This window comes from Heloderma suspectum, chromosome 4 (genome assembly GCF_057233095.1).
Source record: "Heloderma suspectum isolate Gila_16-S chromosome 4, 16-S_ref, whole genome shotgun sequence".
NCBI classification, from domain to species: domain Eukaryota; kingdom Metazoa; phylum Chordata; class Lepidosauria; order Squamata; family Helodermatidae; genus Heloderma; species Heloderma suspectum.
The window spans coordinates 312,488,592-312,502,478 of record NC_139461.1 but is presented as its reverse complement, the minus strand read 5'-3'; the positions used below and the strand labels follow the sequence as shown (position 1 = coordinate 312,502,478).

Genomic DNA, 13,887 nt, shown 5'->3' with positions numbered 1-13,887 from the left:
CAGAACAGGCCGGGGGGGCAGTGTTACGGGGCATCGGGAGTTCTTCCGGACAGCCGACCCTCCGGCGTGGGGGAAGGACGCTTGGGACGGGGCAGCGAGAGCGGAGCAGGCGCAGGGCTGGTGAGGGGCGGGGGCTCACCTGAAGCAGCTGGCGTTATCGCACAGCAGCAGCTCGCTGCCCTCGCAGCAGATGGAGCAGTAGGTCTGGTAGCCGTCATCGTCGTACATATAGAAAAGCTCCAGGAACCGATCCTGGAAGAAAGCACGCCCACGGCGGAATGACAGTTTGGGATTGCCTGGGCTGCACCAGGCCCAAATCAGACATCAAAGGACAGAGTCAGCAGGCCTTCCCCAACCTGGTGCCCTCCAGCTACGTTGGACCACAACACGTCCTGGATGCAGGACTACAACTCCCGGCATTCCCCAGCTGGCATGGCCATGCTGGGGGGCTGCAAGCCACTATCTCACCCCATCTTGTCCCAGTGTGTGCGTCTCAATGAGCCAAGTCCAGGGTTTTGCCTCCAGGCAGTTCCTGGCTGAGGAGTGGATGGTCAAGGCTATCAAGAGTCCGTGCCTCTTCGAAAGAAGGAGTGGTGCCTGTCCGCTCCTACGGAAGCCCTCTTTGGATACAGGGAATAATTACTGGCCAGTCCTGAATATGACTTCTGGGGGTGAGCTGATAGAACTAGGTGACTCTCTAGGCCTGTTTTAATCTGCTTTCAGGCCTGGCTTTGGGGCAAAACATGCCTTGGTCACCCTGGTGGACAACCTTGGTTTCCCTCATCCCTCTCAGTGGGAGTGGCAAAGTCATATAGACTTCCTGCTGGGCTGGCTACAGCAAGGAGGCATCACTCTGGCACTTTAGTCAACTGTCTGCTGAACAGTTCAAAACAATCCCCCCACCCTCCACGCATGCATGAGGCGACACCTCCCATGCTCCATTTCAACCCAGAGCATGCACAGTGTGGAGGAGTGGGTAAGGAGACATTTTCCTCCCTCTCTCATAATACTAGAACCCAGTGGGGTCCTTCCATGAAGCTGAATGATGGGAGATTCAGGACAAATAAAAGGAAATCCTTCTTCACACAGTGCAGAGTTAAACTGTGGAATTCACTAGCACAGGATGTAGTGATGGCCACCAATTTGGATGTCTTTAAAAGGGGGTTAGACAAATTCCTGGAGAAGGCTATCCATGGCTACTAGTCCTGATGGCTATGTGCCACCTCCAGTCCCAGAGGCAGTGAGCCTTTCAATACCAATTGCTAGGGAACCTGGGCGGGAGGGTGCTGTTGCACTCTTGTCGTACTTGTGGGCTTCCTGTGGGCAGCTGGTGGGCCACTGTGTGAAAAGAATGCTGGACTAGATGGACCCTTGGCCTGATCCAGCAGGGCTCTTATGTTCTCATGTTCAAATTGGCCAGGGGTGTATGTGGAGGGATGGGAGGACCCTGTTAGAATTTTGCATGTCACTATCTCGACCCACATAAGAGTTGGGGGGGGGGTGCTCTCCTATGCCTTATCTCTATACCTGCTTCAGAGTGCTGTGGGCTGCAGAGGATCTGGAAACATCCCCCTAACCTTTTTCCTTTTTTGCCTCTGTTTCATGCAAAAAGATGCTGAAAGGTGTGTCTGTGTGTGTAAAACACAGGGCAAGAAAGACCAGGTTGCTTCATTCCAAAGTGAGCTTCCCGACAGCAAGGCAGTGTCAGCTCCAGCCTCGCGGAACTTCCCTCCAGCAATTCACGTCGTGCCACTGAGATGAGCCCCACGCTTCGCTCGGACATGCACCCGGCTGTAGCAACCAAGCCAAGAACTTGACCCTACCCTCACCTTCTCTCTCGCTTCACCTAAGGCCAAGAACAGAGTCCCCAGTGCCTGACCCCTCACCTGGCAAGCAACGCAGAGGCCTCCTTCAAACAGCGGGTGGAAAGTCACAGGGTTCTTCTTCCCACACGATAAACAGCTGTCTGTTCAAGGAGCACACGACAGGTCAGTAGGTTTCCAGTCAGCATTTCTTAAGGCAAAGACAGCCTTTCCCAACTAGCTGCCCTCCAGAGGCATCTGACTACAACTCCCATCATCCTCAGCCAGCAGGGCCAATTGCTGTATTTGGCTGGGGATGACTGGAGCTGTCGTCTGACACCACTGGAAGGTGCCAGGTTGACAAAGGCTGCCTCAAGGTATCTAAGCAAAGACAAATGTGATGCTCTGAGCTAGGCAAAAGGCACTGCATGGATAAGCCCTATTCCAGGTACAGAATGAAGACCATAATTGGGAAAGGCCATTAAGAGGCATCATGTCTGTTGCATGAAAGGCTGGAGGAGTGGCTTCTGGGGGCCAAGACACACCTGCGAGGGCCCCTCGTTTCATGGGGGAACACATGCTTGATGTGCAGAAGAGTCCAAGTTCCATCTCCAGTGAAAAGAACCTAATGAGACACCGATCTGGTTGGCACAGCACAATGACCCACGGTGGGTTGTCAGCGTTGTTTGTTTCAGGGTGGCTTGTCATGATGTCCGAACCCAGTGCGGTTTCCTCAGCATGGTTTGCTAACCACTCAGAAGCCACGCTGAGCACCCATGGCCTGTTGCTCCATTGTTCAGGGTGGCTTCTTTTTAGAGCGGCTTGTTGCGACACGCAAACCCGGCACAATGGCTTGTAGGAACAGGCTACAGAGCCGCCTGGCAAGAGCAGCGAAAAACCCAGTCGCTCCTTGCAATCTCACTAACAATATCCCCTCTCTATTACATTTTGAAATGACACTAGTCGATTTGCTCCTCCACTTCGTCGCCTCCCTAGACAGTGACACCATTTTTTTCACCTTTGGGGAGATTTGTGCAAATTTGCATAAATCTCTCTGTAGGTGAAAAAAAATCTACAGAAAGCCCTGTGCTCTGTCAATGAGCGTATCTGTGCTCATTAGTGGAGTAGCGAAGTAAGCTGCAAGGTTGTGCAGCAAAGGCCCATGGGATACATGCTGGGAGTGGGTGGACGGACTGAGGGGGAAACAAGCCACAGCCAGCTGCAGAGCACCTGATCGTCTGTCTAGTGTAATGTGGCTCAGTGAGCAAACAATAAACCCACTGTGGTTCATTTTCAGGGTGGTTTATCGTGACGTACAAACTGGCCCAGAAGGTTCTGGGTCTCTCTCTCGAGCACTCTCTCTGCCCTTTTTTTTAAATTTGCAACAAACAATAAGAACAACCACAAAGCAAAAAGGCAGCGGGGGGTTCATATCATATCATAAAACATATCAATATCCAGTGCCTCAGGGTGGAAATCTTTTTTTGGAAACAAGATAAAGTTATGTTATTTCCGGATGACATCAAAGAGGTGGCTGATAAATTCATCAAGGCGAAAAATATGGCAAAACAAATGAACCTACAATATCACTTAAAATATCCAGCTACATTTTGCATCATTTCTGAAGGTCAGATGAAGAAGTTCCTAAATCATGAAATGGCGGAGGCATGGCTGAACGTAAAAATGTGCGAGACTTCTGTTTCAGCCCCATGATCTGGAATCTTTAAACAAGTTTTGTTAATTGTTTATGTTTAGTCTGCATGATTCAGGCTGGGTCAGAGATATCTGATTATACATACATTCGTTTGCTCTCTTTCATTCTTCTTCTTGTTTTATTTTTCTTTAAATTCTCATTATGATATGCTGTATTTAAATATATTGTTTGAGGGTGTATTGTGCACACTCATTTATATATCTAGTATGAAATATATTACTGACTGTTGTAAGGTTGCTTTCAAGCTTTATTATTATATAACATTATAATTTCATCTCTCTTTTGTTGTTATTATTATTATTGTTACTATTATTATCATTACTATAAGTCTACTAAGTAAGATTTTTGGTTGGTTAAACTGTTAAGCTTTACTGTGGTTGTTGTTCAGCAGTTAAGTCGTGTCCGACTCTTCGTGACCCCATGGACCAGAGCACGCCAGGCCTTCCTATTCTGCGCCCTCTCCCGCAGCGTGCTCAAGTCCATATTCATTGCATCGGTGATGCTATCTAGCCATCTCATCCTCTGCCGCCCCCTCCTCCTTTTGCCTTCAGTCCTTCCCAGCATCAGGGTCTTTTCCAGGGAGTTTTCCCTTCGCATTAGGTGGCCAAAATATTTGAGCTTCAGCTTCAGTATCTGTCCTTCCAATGAGCAGTCAGGGTTGATTTTATTTATTTATAAGCTTTATTATTTCTACCATATTCTAACTTAAGGGCAATATATGGTTGCTGGGAATGAATGGTAGGCCTGCTTCTGAAGCCTGTATGTACTGGAGTTTAAATTTAACCCTTTAAAAAAGAGGGGGGGGGATTTCTTTCTTTCTTTACTTTTTCCTTTCTTTTTTCCCCCTTCCTTCTTCTTTTCGGTATTGTTGTGTCCTCCTAAGAATATTGTATTGTTAGGAAATCGTAGTTATTGATCAGGTTGTTGGTATTGTTTATCTCATTTATAAAGACAAAAATAAATAAAAAGTATTCTCAAAAAAATATATCCAGTGCCTCAGACCACAGAGAGCCACTGCCAGTCGGGATACTGGCGACGATGGGTCAGTGCTCTGACTCAGCTTGATGAGGCAGCTTCACGGACTCGTTTATATGCTCATCTACGTCCCTAGAGTCTTCGCACAGCTTTAGACCCTCTTCCAGGAGGCACACAGCAGCTCACTCTTCTTGCATGGATTTGGCTTTCCAGGAAGGTAAAAGAAGTCCACGCAGAAGGACTATGTGGAGGTTGCTTTTATCAGGCCCAGAAGGCACAAGAACAACTCACATCTCTGAAAACTGGATAAAAATGGAGCCACTGAATTGTCGGCTTGGATATCACCCCTGGTCACAACCATACCCTGAAAGGAAGCAGTGGATCCGGCCACAGGCCTGGTCTGCATCAGTAAGGCAAGTATTACTTTTCTTCAAAGAGCGATTCAGGGGTGTGGGAAAGTCGCACATCTGCCACGCCTATCATCAAAGGAGAGTATCGGCTGGGACTCCAGGTCTGCCCACCCACAGGCATGCTGCTGATGCTGAGCTGACCCCTTACCTTCCAAGCTCTTCTTGTTATTCCTTACTTCAGAAACCATCCGCTCTGGAAAGGAAGTGGCAACAAAGCATGAGCGAATGACCCCCTCTCCGGTGTCCCTCTGTGGGGATGCGGTTGTCGCATCCTGCATGGCGTTCCTGCACTGAGCGAGGGGTTGGAATCCATGGAGACGGGTGGCTCCGATGTCAGAGGGGCGGTGAATCCACTCCAGGTTTCAGTCAGCACCAGTCCGAGTTCTAAAAGAGCTATCCAAGGAGCTCTGTACCTTGGATAGCTCTGACTGGCTCCGACTGAAACCCGGAGCAGATTCGCTGCCCCACTGACACTGGAACCACCAGCCTCCACTGATTTTAAGCTAAAATATGCTGATATATTTGCCATCGTTGTTGTTGTTGTTATTATTATAATTATAATTATCATATTTATTTATACCCCACCTTTTTCCCAGTACTGGGACACAAGATGGCTTACAAAAATTAAAACATAACACAATTAAAACATATGAAAATATACAAAGGTTAAAATATAAATTAAACAATATAATTAAAATTATATTAAAACATTAAAACAGCATTTTAGCAGCTTACCCCCAGGTTCCATCTATGTCCCAAAGGCCTGCTGGAGTAAGAATGTTTTAGTCTGCCTCCGGAAACACATCAAGGAGGCAGCCATCCTAGCCTCCCTGGGAAGGGTGTTCCACAGCATAATCGTTGGTATTATGTCCCGAACGTAGCCCCCAAAAGTTTCTCGGAAACCGAATTCAGCCGTTGGGCTAAAAGAGGTTCAACCCCCCTGATCTGTGTGTGGGGAGGGAGCAATCCAAAGCCATGCTATTGCACCCGCAGCAGCCTGAAAGAGGCATCCGTCCAGAGAAGGCCATGTTGCCCGATGCTGCGGAAAGGGCAAGCTGAGCCCCGAAGGCCCTGCTCCCCCCTGCACGTGCACGCAGCTGTGCATACACATTACCTCTGCTTTGGTTCACCTCTGCCTGCTCCTTGTTGCTCCCATTGCAGACGTTCATCTTGAGCCGCTTGGCTGGGGGGGCCGGTTCAGGGGGGGGTGACTCTTCGGTGCTGCTCGTGTTAAGGGCCCTGCTCTCTGCAAGGACAGGACAGCCAAGGTTGGCATGGAGGCTCAAGGGCAGCCCCTGCTTCGAGGGGCAGTCCGGGCAGTTTGGAGCACCGCTGCTCAACGTGCCCCAAGTTTCCATTATCGTTCTAACCACAGCACCCCACTCTCAAAAGCCATCCTGCACTGGCTCAAAATCCAAGCCTCTAGTCCTCTGTCTCAAAGGGCTCTTCCTCCCTGCTCCCAGCAATCTCTCCCCTGACATCCCGTCTCGTTCCCTGCATTGGCCTCTTTACCACCAGCTCCGTCTCGCCCTTCTCCACTCTCGCCTTGCCCTCGCCACCATTGCGCCTCTCTCATAGCCAGGGCAGCCTCCCCGACTCTGTGCACCGGGCTGCCTCCCTCTCATCCTTTCCGTGTCTTCTCAGGAGGTCCCTTCAGAACCTTTCCTTGACTCTCCCAGACTCCTCTTCCCAATCCCCGCTATGCCAGTGTCAGTCTGGTTTCCCATCCCTTTGCAGACCGTGCACAGCCCCCGCCCACCACAGCTCGTCCTTCAGGCAAACAGCAGGCGAAGGGGCCACCCGGTTCCCGGACCATGCCATCTATGCGCAGGGAACTCTCTTCCTCGGGGAAACACATTCGAACATGCCACCACCCCCAGAAGCCTGATGTGGGTCAGTCCAGGAAAGGTTTCAGCACTTCACCTGGGAGCAATGTGGTGTAGTGGTTACAGTGCCAGACAAGGGCTAGGTAGCCTGGGTTCAAATCCCCAGTCAGCCATGAACCTCACCAGGTAATATTGGGCCAGTCACAACCTCTCAGCTTAACCTGCCTCACAGAATTACTGTGCAGATAAAACTGGGGAGTGGGGAGAGAACCATGTCCACCGTCCTGAGCTCCTCCGAGGAAAGCAGTTGCGGGGTGGGGGGATATGAATGTAAGCAAAAAATATGCATATAAACCTGCTAAATGGTGCAAACTGGGCCCTATTAATAGCACGATGGCTCTCTTGCTCCTCCAGTGTAGCGCCCAGGAGCATGTCAGCGCTGATGCAAGAAACGGGGCCACAGCAGTAAACAAACAATACCAGTTTGTGCAATCGTGCAAGGCGCCAACACAAGAAATGGGGCCACAGCAGTAAACCTGCCCAGGGTGATCGGTGAGAGGCCTTGGTCTTAAAGGCACATGGCCTCGGTGGTTCTGCCACTGCTTGAACAGGCATCACTTAGAAGCTCGCTACAGGCTCCACGGGAGGTGGGCAGAAGACGGATGGAAATCCGTAACTGAAAATAGAGCGAGGCAGCTGTGCCTTTCATTTTTGAAAGGCCCCGGGGTACGAGGCAGGCTTGGAACACACAGAAGGTCCCAGGCGGTGAGATCTCAGAGGAAGACCCCTGTCTGAGACCCAGGGCAGCCGCTGCGAGCCAGAAGACCCAGCCCTGAGCCAGGTGGCCCTGGCCATGTTCAAAGCAGGGACTGCAACAAGCTGATTTGGTGGAAAGGCATTTCCAGCAGCAGCAGCAGCCTCAGGCCAGAACTCAAGGGTCTTCTCACCTAAGCCCACCGATGCAAGCGCCATACCTGAGGTCTTGGGGGGCTTCAGCCCTTTGCCTCCCGTGGGCTTGAAGCCGTTGATAGCCCAGTCTACCATGGGCTTCAGCTTGTCTTCCAGAGAATCCCCCGGAGCGCTGGAGAAGGCCTTGCCGGCTCGGGTGCTTGCAACCTGCCAGGAGGAGGCGGTTTCACCAAAGCGTCACGGAATTGTAAGGGGGCCACGGGCGAGGGTGTGGAGCGGCTGCTCAGTGCTCACGAGCCACCATCACACTGCGACAGAACGCGCAAAACTCCCCGAGGCTCTTCCAAGTAGAGCCAATGGCCACAAAGTAGGTGGCTGGGGCCAAGATGAACACCCAGCCCTGCCAAAGAGCAACTGCGGGATGTCATAGCGGCAGAATCCCAGAATGCTCCCATCCTCCTCCTTGGAAGATGAAGGAGAGCTCTGTTCAGCACAGACGGGGACCGAGCAGGGCTGTTTCGAGGAGGAGGCAAAGTGGCTGGTCGTCCAGGGTGCCAAACAACCCCCAGGCAAGCAGCAGCTGTGTGCCATTTTAAAGCACAGTATTTCCCCCGCAGGTGAGGCAGCGAGCAGAACCCATCAGCTCACCAGCTTTTGGGGGTGCACAGCCAATGAGGGTGCAGGGGTGGATAAAGGCCTCATGAACCCATCTCATGCTGTTCAGGAACTAATGGTGGTAGCATGGGGGGGGGGGGACACTGTACCTTGCCTAGGGCGTCAAATACCTTGAGACTGCCCTTGGGCCAGAACCCTACTGCCTTTGCTTGTGAAAGACTATTTCACCACTACTGAAGCTCCAGCCCTGTTGGGTGGGAACAGGGGCTCCTGGTTGCCAGGCTACACTTGCCTCCGCTAGTCCATCCCCATGTGGTCTCCCTTTTACCTCCAAAACATGAAGGATGGCTTGTCGGTAGGACACCAACTTGTTGAAGGTGGTGTTGTTGAAATGCTCCTGGAACGCCACCAGTCCCACCAATTTATCTGCGGAGACCTGCAGCAGGAAGAGCCATAGCTTAACTTTCAAGATGGGGGGGGTGAGGGTCCATAGTGAGTGAGTGCATTGGGGACAGCCCTACAGAACTGCTTTAGAAGCCCTGCCCCTCCTGCAAAACTCATAGAATCATAGAATAGCAGGGTTGGAAGGGGCCTACAAGGCCATCGAGTCCAACCCCCTGCTCAGTGAAGGAATCCAAGTCAGAGCAGCCCTGACAGATGGCTATCCAGCCTCGTCTTGAACACCTCCAGTGTGGGAGAGACCACCACCTCCCCAGGCAATTGGTTCCATGGTCGTATTGCTCTAACAGTCAGGACGTTTTTCCTGATGTTCAGCCGGAATCTGGCTTCCTGTCACTTGAGCCAAATCTTCCATGTCCTGCACTCTGGGATGATCAAGAAGAGATGCTGGCCTTCCTCTCTGTGGCAACCTTTCAAGTACTTGAAGAGCGCTATCATATCTCCCCTCGGTCTTCTCTTCTCAAGGCTAAACATGCCCAGTTCTTTCAGTCGAAAGAAAACATTTAAAGCCACAGAAAGAGGTTACGCTGCAGTGTCACAGGCCAAAGCGGAACACAGCAGCTTTTGGTCCTCCCTGTCCCCACTGCCACTGATAATAACAACAACACTGAAACATTCAGACAGGATCTTCATTAAAGTGTTCAAAGTGTGTTGCAAACGCTACCGCAATAATCTGTACAAAACAACCCTGAAAGGTAGCTAGTGCAGTATAGGAGTGGATAATGCTGAACTATGACTGGGAAGACGGGGGTTCAAATCTCCATTCAGCCATGAACTCACTCGGTGACCTCAGACTACCCACTCTGTCTCAGCCTAACCCACCTCACAGGACTGTTGTGAGGATATTTTTGATTTAAAATAAAAACATGCACATTTTGCCCTCAGGTCCTTGAAGGGCAGGCATGAGATGCCAGGGGGTGTCTCAAACTGGGGCCTGGCGTCCCCTTACCTCCTGGCCCCCTGTGCCCTGCGTGCCCTGGAATCCTGGCCAATGTGAGGCTGCCACTGCAGCTTCTCCAAGCTTTTGGCTTGGAGAGTATCACCTAACCCTACTGGCGAATCAGGTCCCGCCAGGCTCTATGAAGCTCTAAGAATCCTCTGTTTAGTCCGAGCATCTCCTCCATTGGAGGAATGGCTGAACGGCCTGGCCCTCTTTCTCTGCCTGCCCCAGAACCTGACCACTGGCCCATTGTAGCCCACATCATCTGCCCCAGTATAGCCCAGCCTTCCCCAGCCTGGCTAGTCTAGCCCTTGCGACTTCAGTCTGCCTGTGCCAGAACTGACACACAGCCTCCCATGCCTTTCTCCAAGCCTGGCTGAGGCCTTGGCGGCAAGAGACAAGCAGAATCGAGTGATAAGCATGCCAGCCAGCAGCATCATTCCACATATTTTTCAGAGCAAGCGTGGTGGTCCTGCGCCTGCCAGTAGGGTAATGGAACAGAGCCAGGCAGCGTCAGCTCGCAGCATCTGGAGATGGCACTCACATCTGGCCTCAACCATCAACTCCCTGGGTGGCCTTAGATGACTCAGCTTCCGCCCCAAACAGTTTGCATTATGGGGAGAAAAATGCCAGCCTACATAACAAGGTTATCGTAAGGACTGCTGAGCATTTCAATATTCCAAAGTACTACACAAACGGTACATGCTACTGTTATTCGTTATCATCACCATCTAGCACCCACAGATTTGTTGTCCTTCTTCCCAACCTTTGGCAGAGCCAAGTAGCAGCTTTGAGAAGTGCCAAAAGAGATCCAGCCTGCAAAGATTCCTTGCTCTCCAACATATTTACAGCTCAGCTTTGTAATTCACATGGCAAGAAAGGCTAAGAAAGTCAGTTCTTGCGTCCTTCCCAGTTATTTCATCAAAGGGGTGCGTGCAGGTGAGGTGCCCGGTGGATCATGCCCAAGGCCAGTGTTTCCTTTGCGTATTATTTAGTTTTCCTTTTTCTTTACACGGCAAGGTCAGGGGGCCTCTTTGAAAGAAGGACCTCGCCTGAAATGCCCCCAACAACCTTGGTGTTGACCAAGCAGCCAGGGTGACTTGAGGGTCCCTCCTTCCACGTCCCTCACCTCTGAAAACTTTCCATCACCAAACCACTTGACCCAGCGCATCCCGGGAGCCGCTTGGCGGTTGGATGTGGCCCTCCACGACACGACGATGGCGGGCCACCAAGCGAAGCCTCTGATCTTCCCCCATACCAGCTCCCCGATCCTAAAATCCTTTCCATCCTGCAAGCCAAATGAGACAAAGGTAAGTAAGCAAAAACATAAACCATGAAGCTAAAGGGAAGGTGTCATGTAGCCATCATGACTAATAGGTTTCACAAGCACAATTAATTAGTCATGACCATGACATGGTGCCTCCAGTGAATTCCTGTAGCCGTGACGTCATCGGCTGGGGAGTGACTGCCGACTTCAGGCTCTGCCTGTCAGCCTCACAGAGGCAGCTGGCTGGCCAGTGTTGGGAACAGGATGCAGCCAGGACTAGCAAAACTGCCTTGGTCTGATCCACAGTGCTCTGCTTATGTTCTTCGTAGCCATCATAGCTACATATATAGAACTTCTATATGAAGAGGCAGTCAGCCTGAGTAGCAGGGGCTGGAGGCAAGCAACAGGGGGGCAGCCATTGCCCGTATGCCCTGCTTCTGGGCTTCCCATGAGCATATCTGGCTGGCCGCTGTGGGAATCAGGATACTGGGCTAGTTGGACCCCTTTGGTCTAATCCAGCTTCAAGGTTATTCTGATGTTCCTATGTAAACTATCAAGTGGCTTGGGGAACAGGCCAGGGCTGGAGGCTGGAATTCTGCATGGCTGGGATCCCCACTGCCAATTGCAGAATCCGTCACAGCCTCATTTAAAATAATGCAATTAAAGAAATATTTGTTTTTGTTTCCATCTACTTGATCATGATTTTTAATTAGGCTGCTATATTTTTTAATTTGCTGTTTTGCACAATTGCTGTCGTTTGTTTAACCTGTGGATGTGTGAACTGCCCAGAGAGCACTTGTGCTAAAAGGGGTACGATAAAAATAACTTAAATAAATAATAGCCACAAAGACAAAGCCCATCTGCATGCAATACCTTACGCCCCAAGGCACAGCTGGGAGATCCAAGGGGATATGGATGGCTTTTTATTTATCCTCCTGTAATACTTGCCCCATTTTATTCAGTCCTTAACAAGAGTCCCAAATCGAATTACGACGGCAGAAAAGAGTAGATCCATTCACTCATGTTCCAGATGTGAATGACCCATGTTTGCTGCTCTGGAGTCTTTGCCTGTTTTGGATCATGCCCATGATTCTGGCTCTCCAGGGCTGCCCAACCCAAACGTCTGGCTCCTGATCCCTGCCGAGACTGACCCGCAGACCTACTTCGCTTCCACAAGGTAGCTGCATCACCCCCCCTGGGCCCAGCATGGCTAGGAGACCCCTAGAACCTCCTCCTACCTGGTATTCTTCAACACTTCTCAGCCCCCCTGTGTAGTGGCATCCATTTGTGACCCCAGTGTTGCTGGTGTTTTGGCTGGATTCCGTGAAGTTTTCCTCAGAGAAGTCAATTTGGACGTTTGCAGAGATCCTTTTGGAATACTGGGGAGAGGAAGAAGGAACTAAACCTCCACCAGGACTAAAGGAGGAGAGACTCAACAGGAGACGGATTAGCAGAAGCAGCCAACCATCACCAGGATATGAATCATCCTTGCATATTATGATCCAGAAACTAGGGTTGAAAGCTGCCCAGCATGCCCATCCATTTCCCCCACAAACACAAACACACATACAAGTCATGAGGACTAGCATGATTTTTTGTGACATGCACATACCCGTTAGGAAGAAAGAAGCTTGACTGGGTTGGCCTCTCCTGATCTAGCAGTGCAAAATACTGTCTGCCAGTCCTGGGACATTTGCAGGATCACAAGTCGGACCTCTGTGTTACTTCCCTGGAAGGACCCTGCTGGCAGGTGCCATCCTTACCCTACACCCAACAGAAGCCATACCCTGATTTTGTGTCGCTCCTTGAAGCCCTCCACACTCTCCACATCATCTTTTGGTTTCTTCTCCTGCGAGGCTGGTCCAGCCTGGAAGACTATGCGGGGAGGGGGCTTCTGCCGCAAACTGTTCTCCCAGCCAGCGCTACCTCGTGTCCGTACCTGGGACCAAGAAGACAGAGATGGCTTATTGCCTAAATTCTCCTTGTGCAAATAAATGAGAGAGCTTCCTTTTTCACCATACTGCCCTTATACACATCTATACTGCAACCACATTTAGAATACTGTGTACAGTCTGGTCACCGCACCTAAAAAAGGATATTGTAGAGTTGAGAAAAGCACAACTGAAATTGTCAAAGGGCTGGAGCAACTCCTCTTTGAGGGAAGGTTACAACAGCTGGGATTGTTTACCTTCGCGAAAAGGAGGGTAAGGGGAGACACGATAGAGGCGTACAAAATGATGCATGGGGTGGAGAATGTGGATAGGGTGACTTTTTTCCTCCCTCTCTCATAATAGTAGAACCCAGCGGGGTCTTCCCATGAAGTGGATTGGTGGGAGATTCAGGGCAGATAACAGGAAGTCCCTCTTCACACAGCGCAGAGTCAAACTGTGGAATTTGCTACCGCAGGCTGTAGTGATGGCCACCAATTTGGATGGCTTTAAAAGGGGGTTGGACAAATTTCTGGAGGAAAAGGCTATCCGTGGCTACTAGTCCTGATGGATATACTCCACCTCCTGTATCAGAGGCAATATGCCTATGTGCACCAGTTGCTGGGGAACATGGGTGGGAGGGTGCTCTTGCACTCATGTCCTGCTTGTGGGTTTCCCATGGGCAGTTGGTTGGCCAGAACACTGGACTAGATGGACCCTTGGTCTGATCCAGCATGGCTGGTCTTATGCTCATCAGGGACAGAGCAAAAGGCCCCCCTAGAGCAAGCAAACTGACAGGAAAGTCAGGGATAATGTTGTGGGAGTTTGGACTGAGCACAGAGCCAGCTTGATGCAATGAACAGGAGACACAGCGTTCAACCCCAAGAACAGACTTTGGAAAAAGTCGTTACCAGGGACATGCATCTTCCATGGTTCCCCGATCGTACTGGCCAATGCACAGAATTTGGGATCTGAAGCAAAATGCATCATTCTGAGCATCTCAGTTTCTAGCCCACACCCACCAAGCTGAATGCCACTCGCT

The 13,887-nt window shown here is 50.7% G+C and overlaps 1 protein-coding gene across 1 annotated transcript in view; it reads right to left on the bottom strand.

Moving 5' to 3' along the window:
• Positions 1-13,887, bottom strand: part of DNMT3B (DNA methyltransferase 3 beta) — a 51,551-nt gene that overhangs the window by 14,787 nt on the left and 22,877 nt on the right. Inside the window, exons 4-12 of the mRNA XM_084854577.1 lie at positions 12,704-12,856; positions 12,156-12,296; positions 10,780-10,938; positions 8,580-8,687; positions 7,702-7,843; positions 6,016-6,147; positions 5,050-5,094; positions 1,887-1,966; positions 140-252 (exon numbers count right to left, since the gene is read on the bottom strand). Coding sequence (XP_084710703.1) covers positions 140-252; positions 1,887-1,966; positions 5,050-5,094; positions 6,016-6,147; positions 7,702-7,843; positions 8,580-8,687; positions 10,780-10,938; positions 12,156-12,296; positions 12,704-12,856 — 1,073 coding nt within the window. The remainder of the gene's footprint in view (positions 1-139; positions 253-1,886; positions 1,967-5,049; positions 5,095-6,015; positions 6,148-7,701; positions 7,844-8,579; positions 8,688-10,779; positions 10,939-12,155; positions 12,297-12,703; positions 12,857-13,887) is intronic.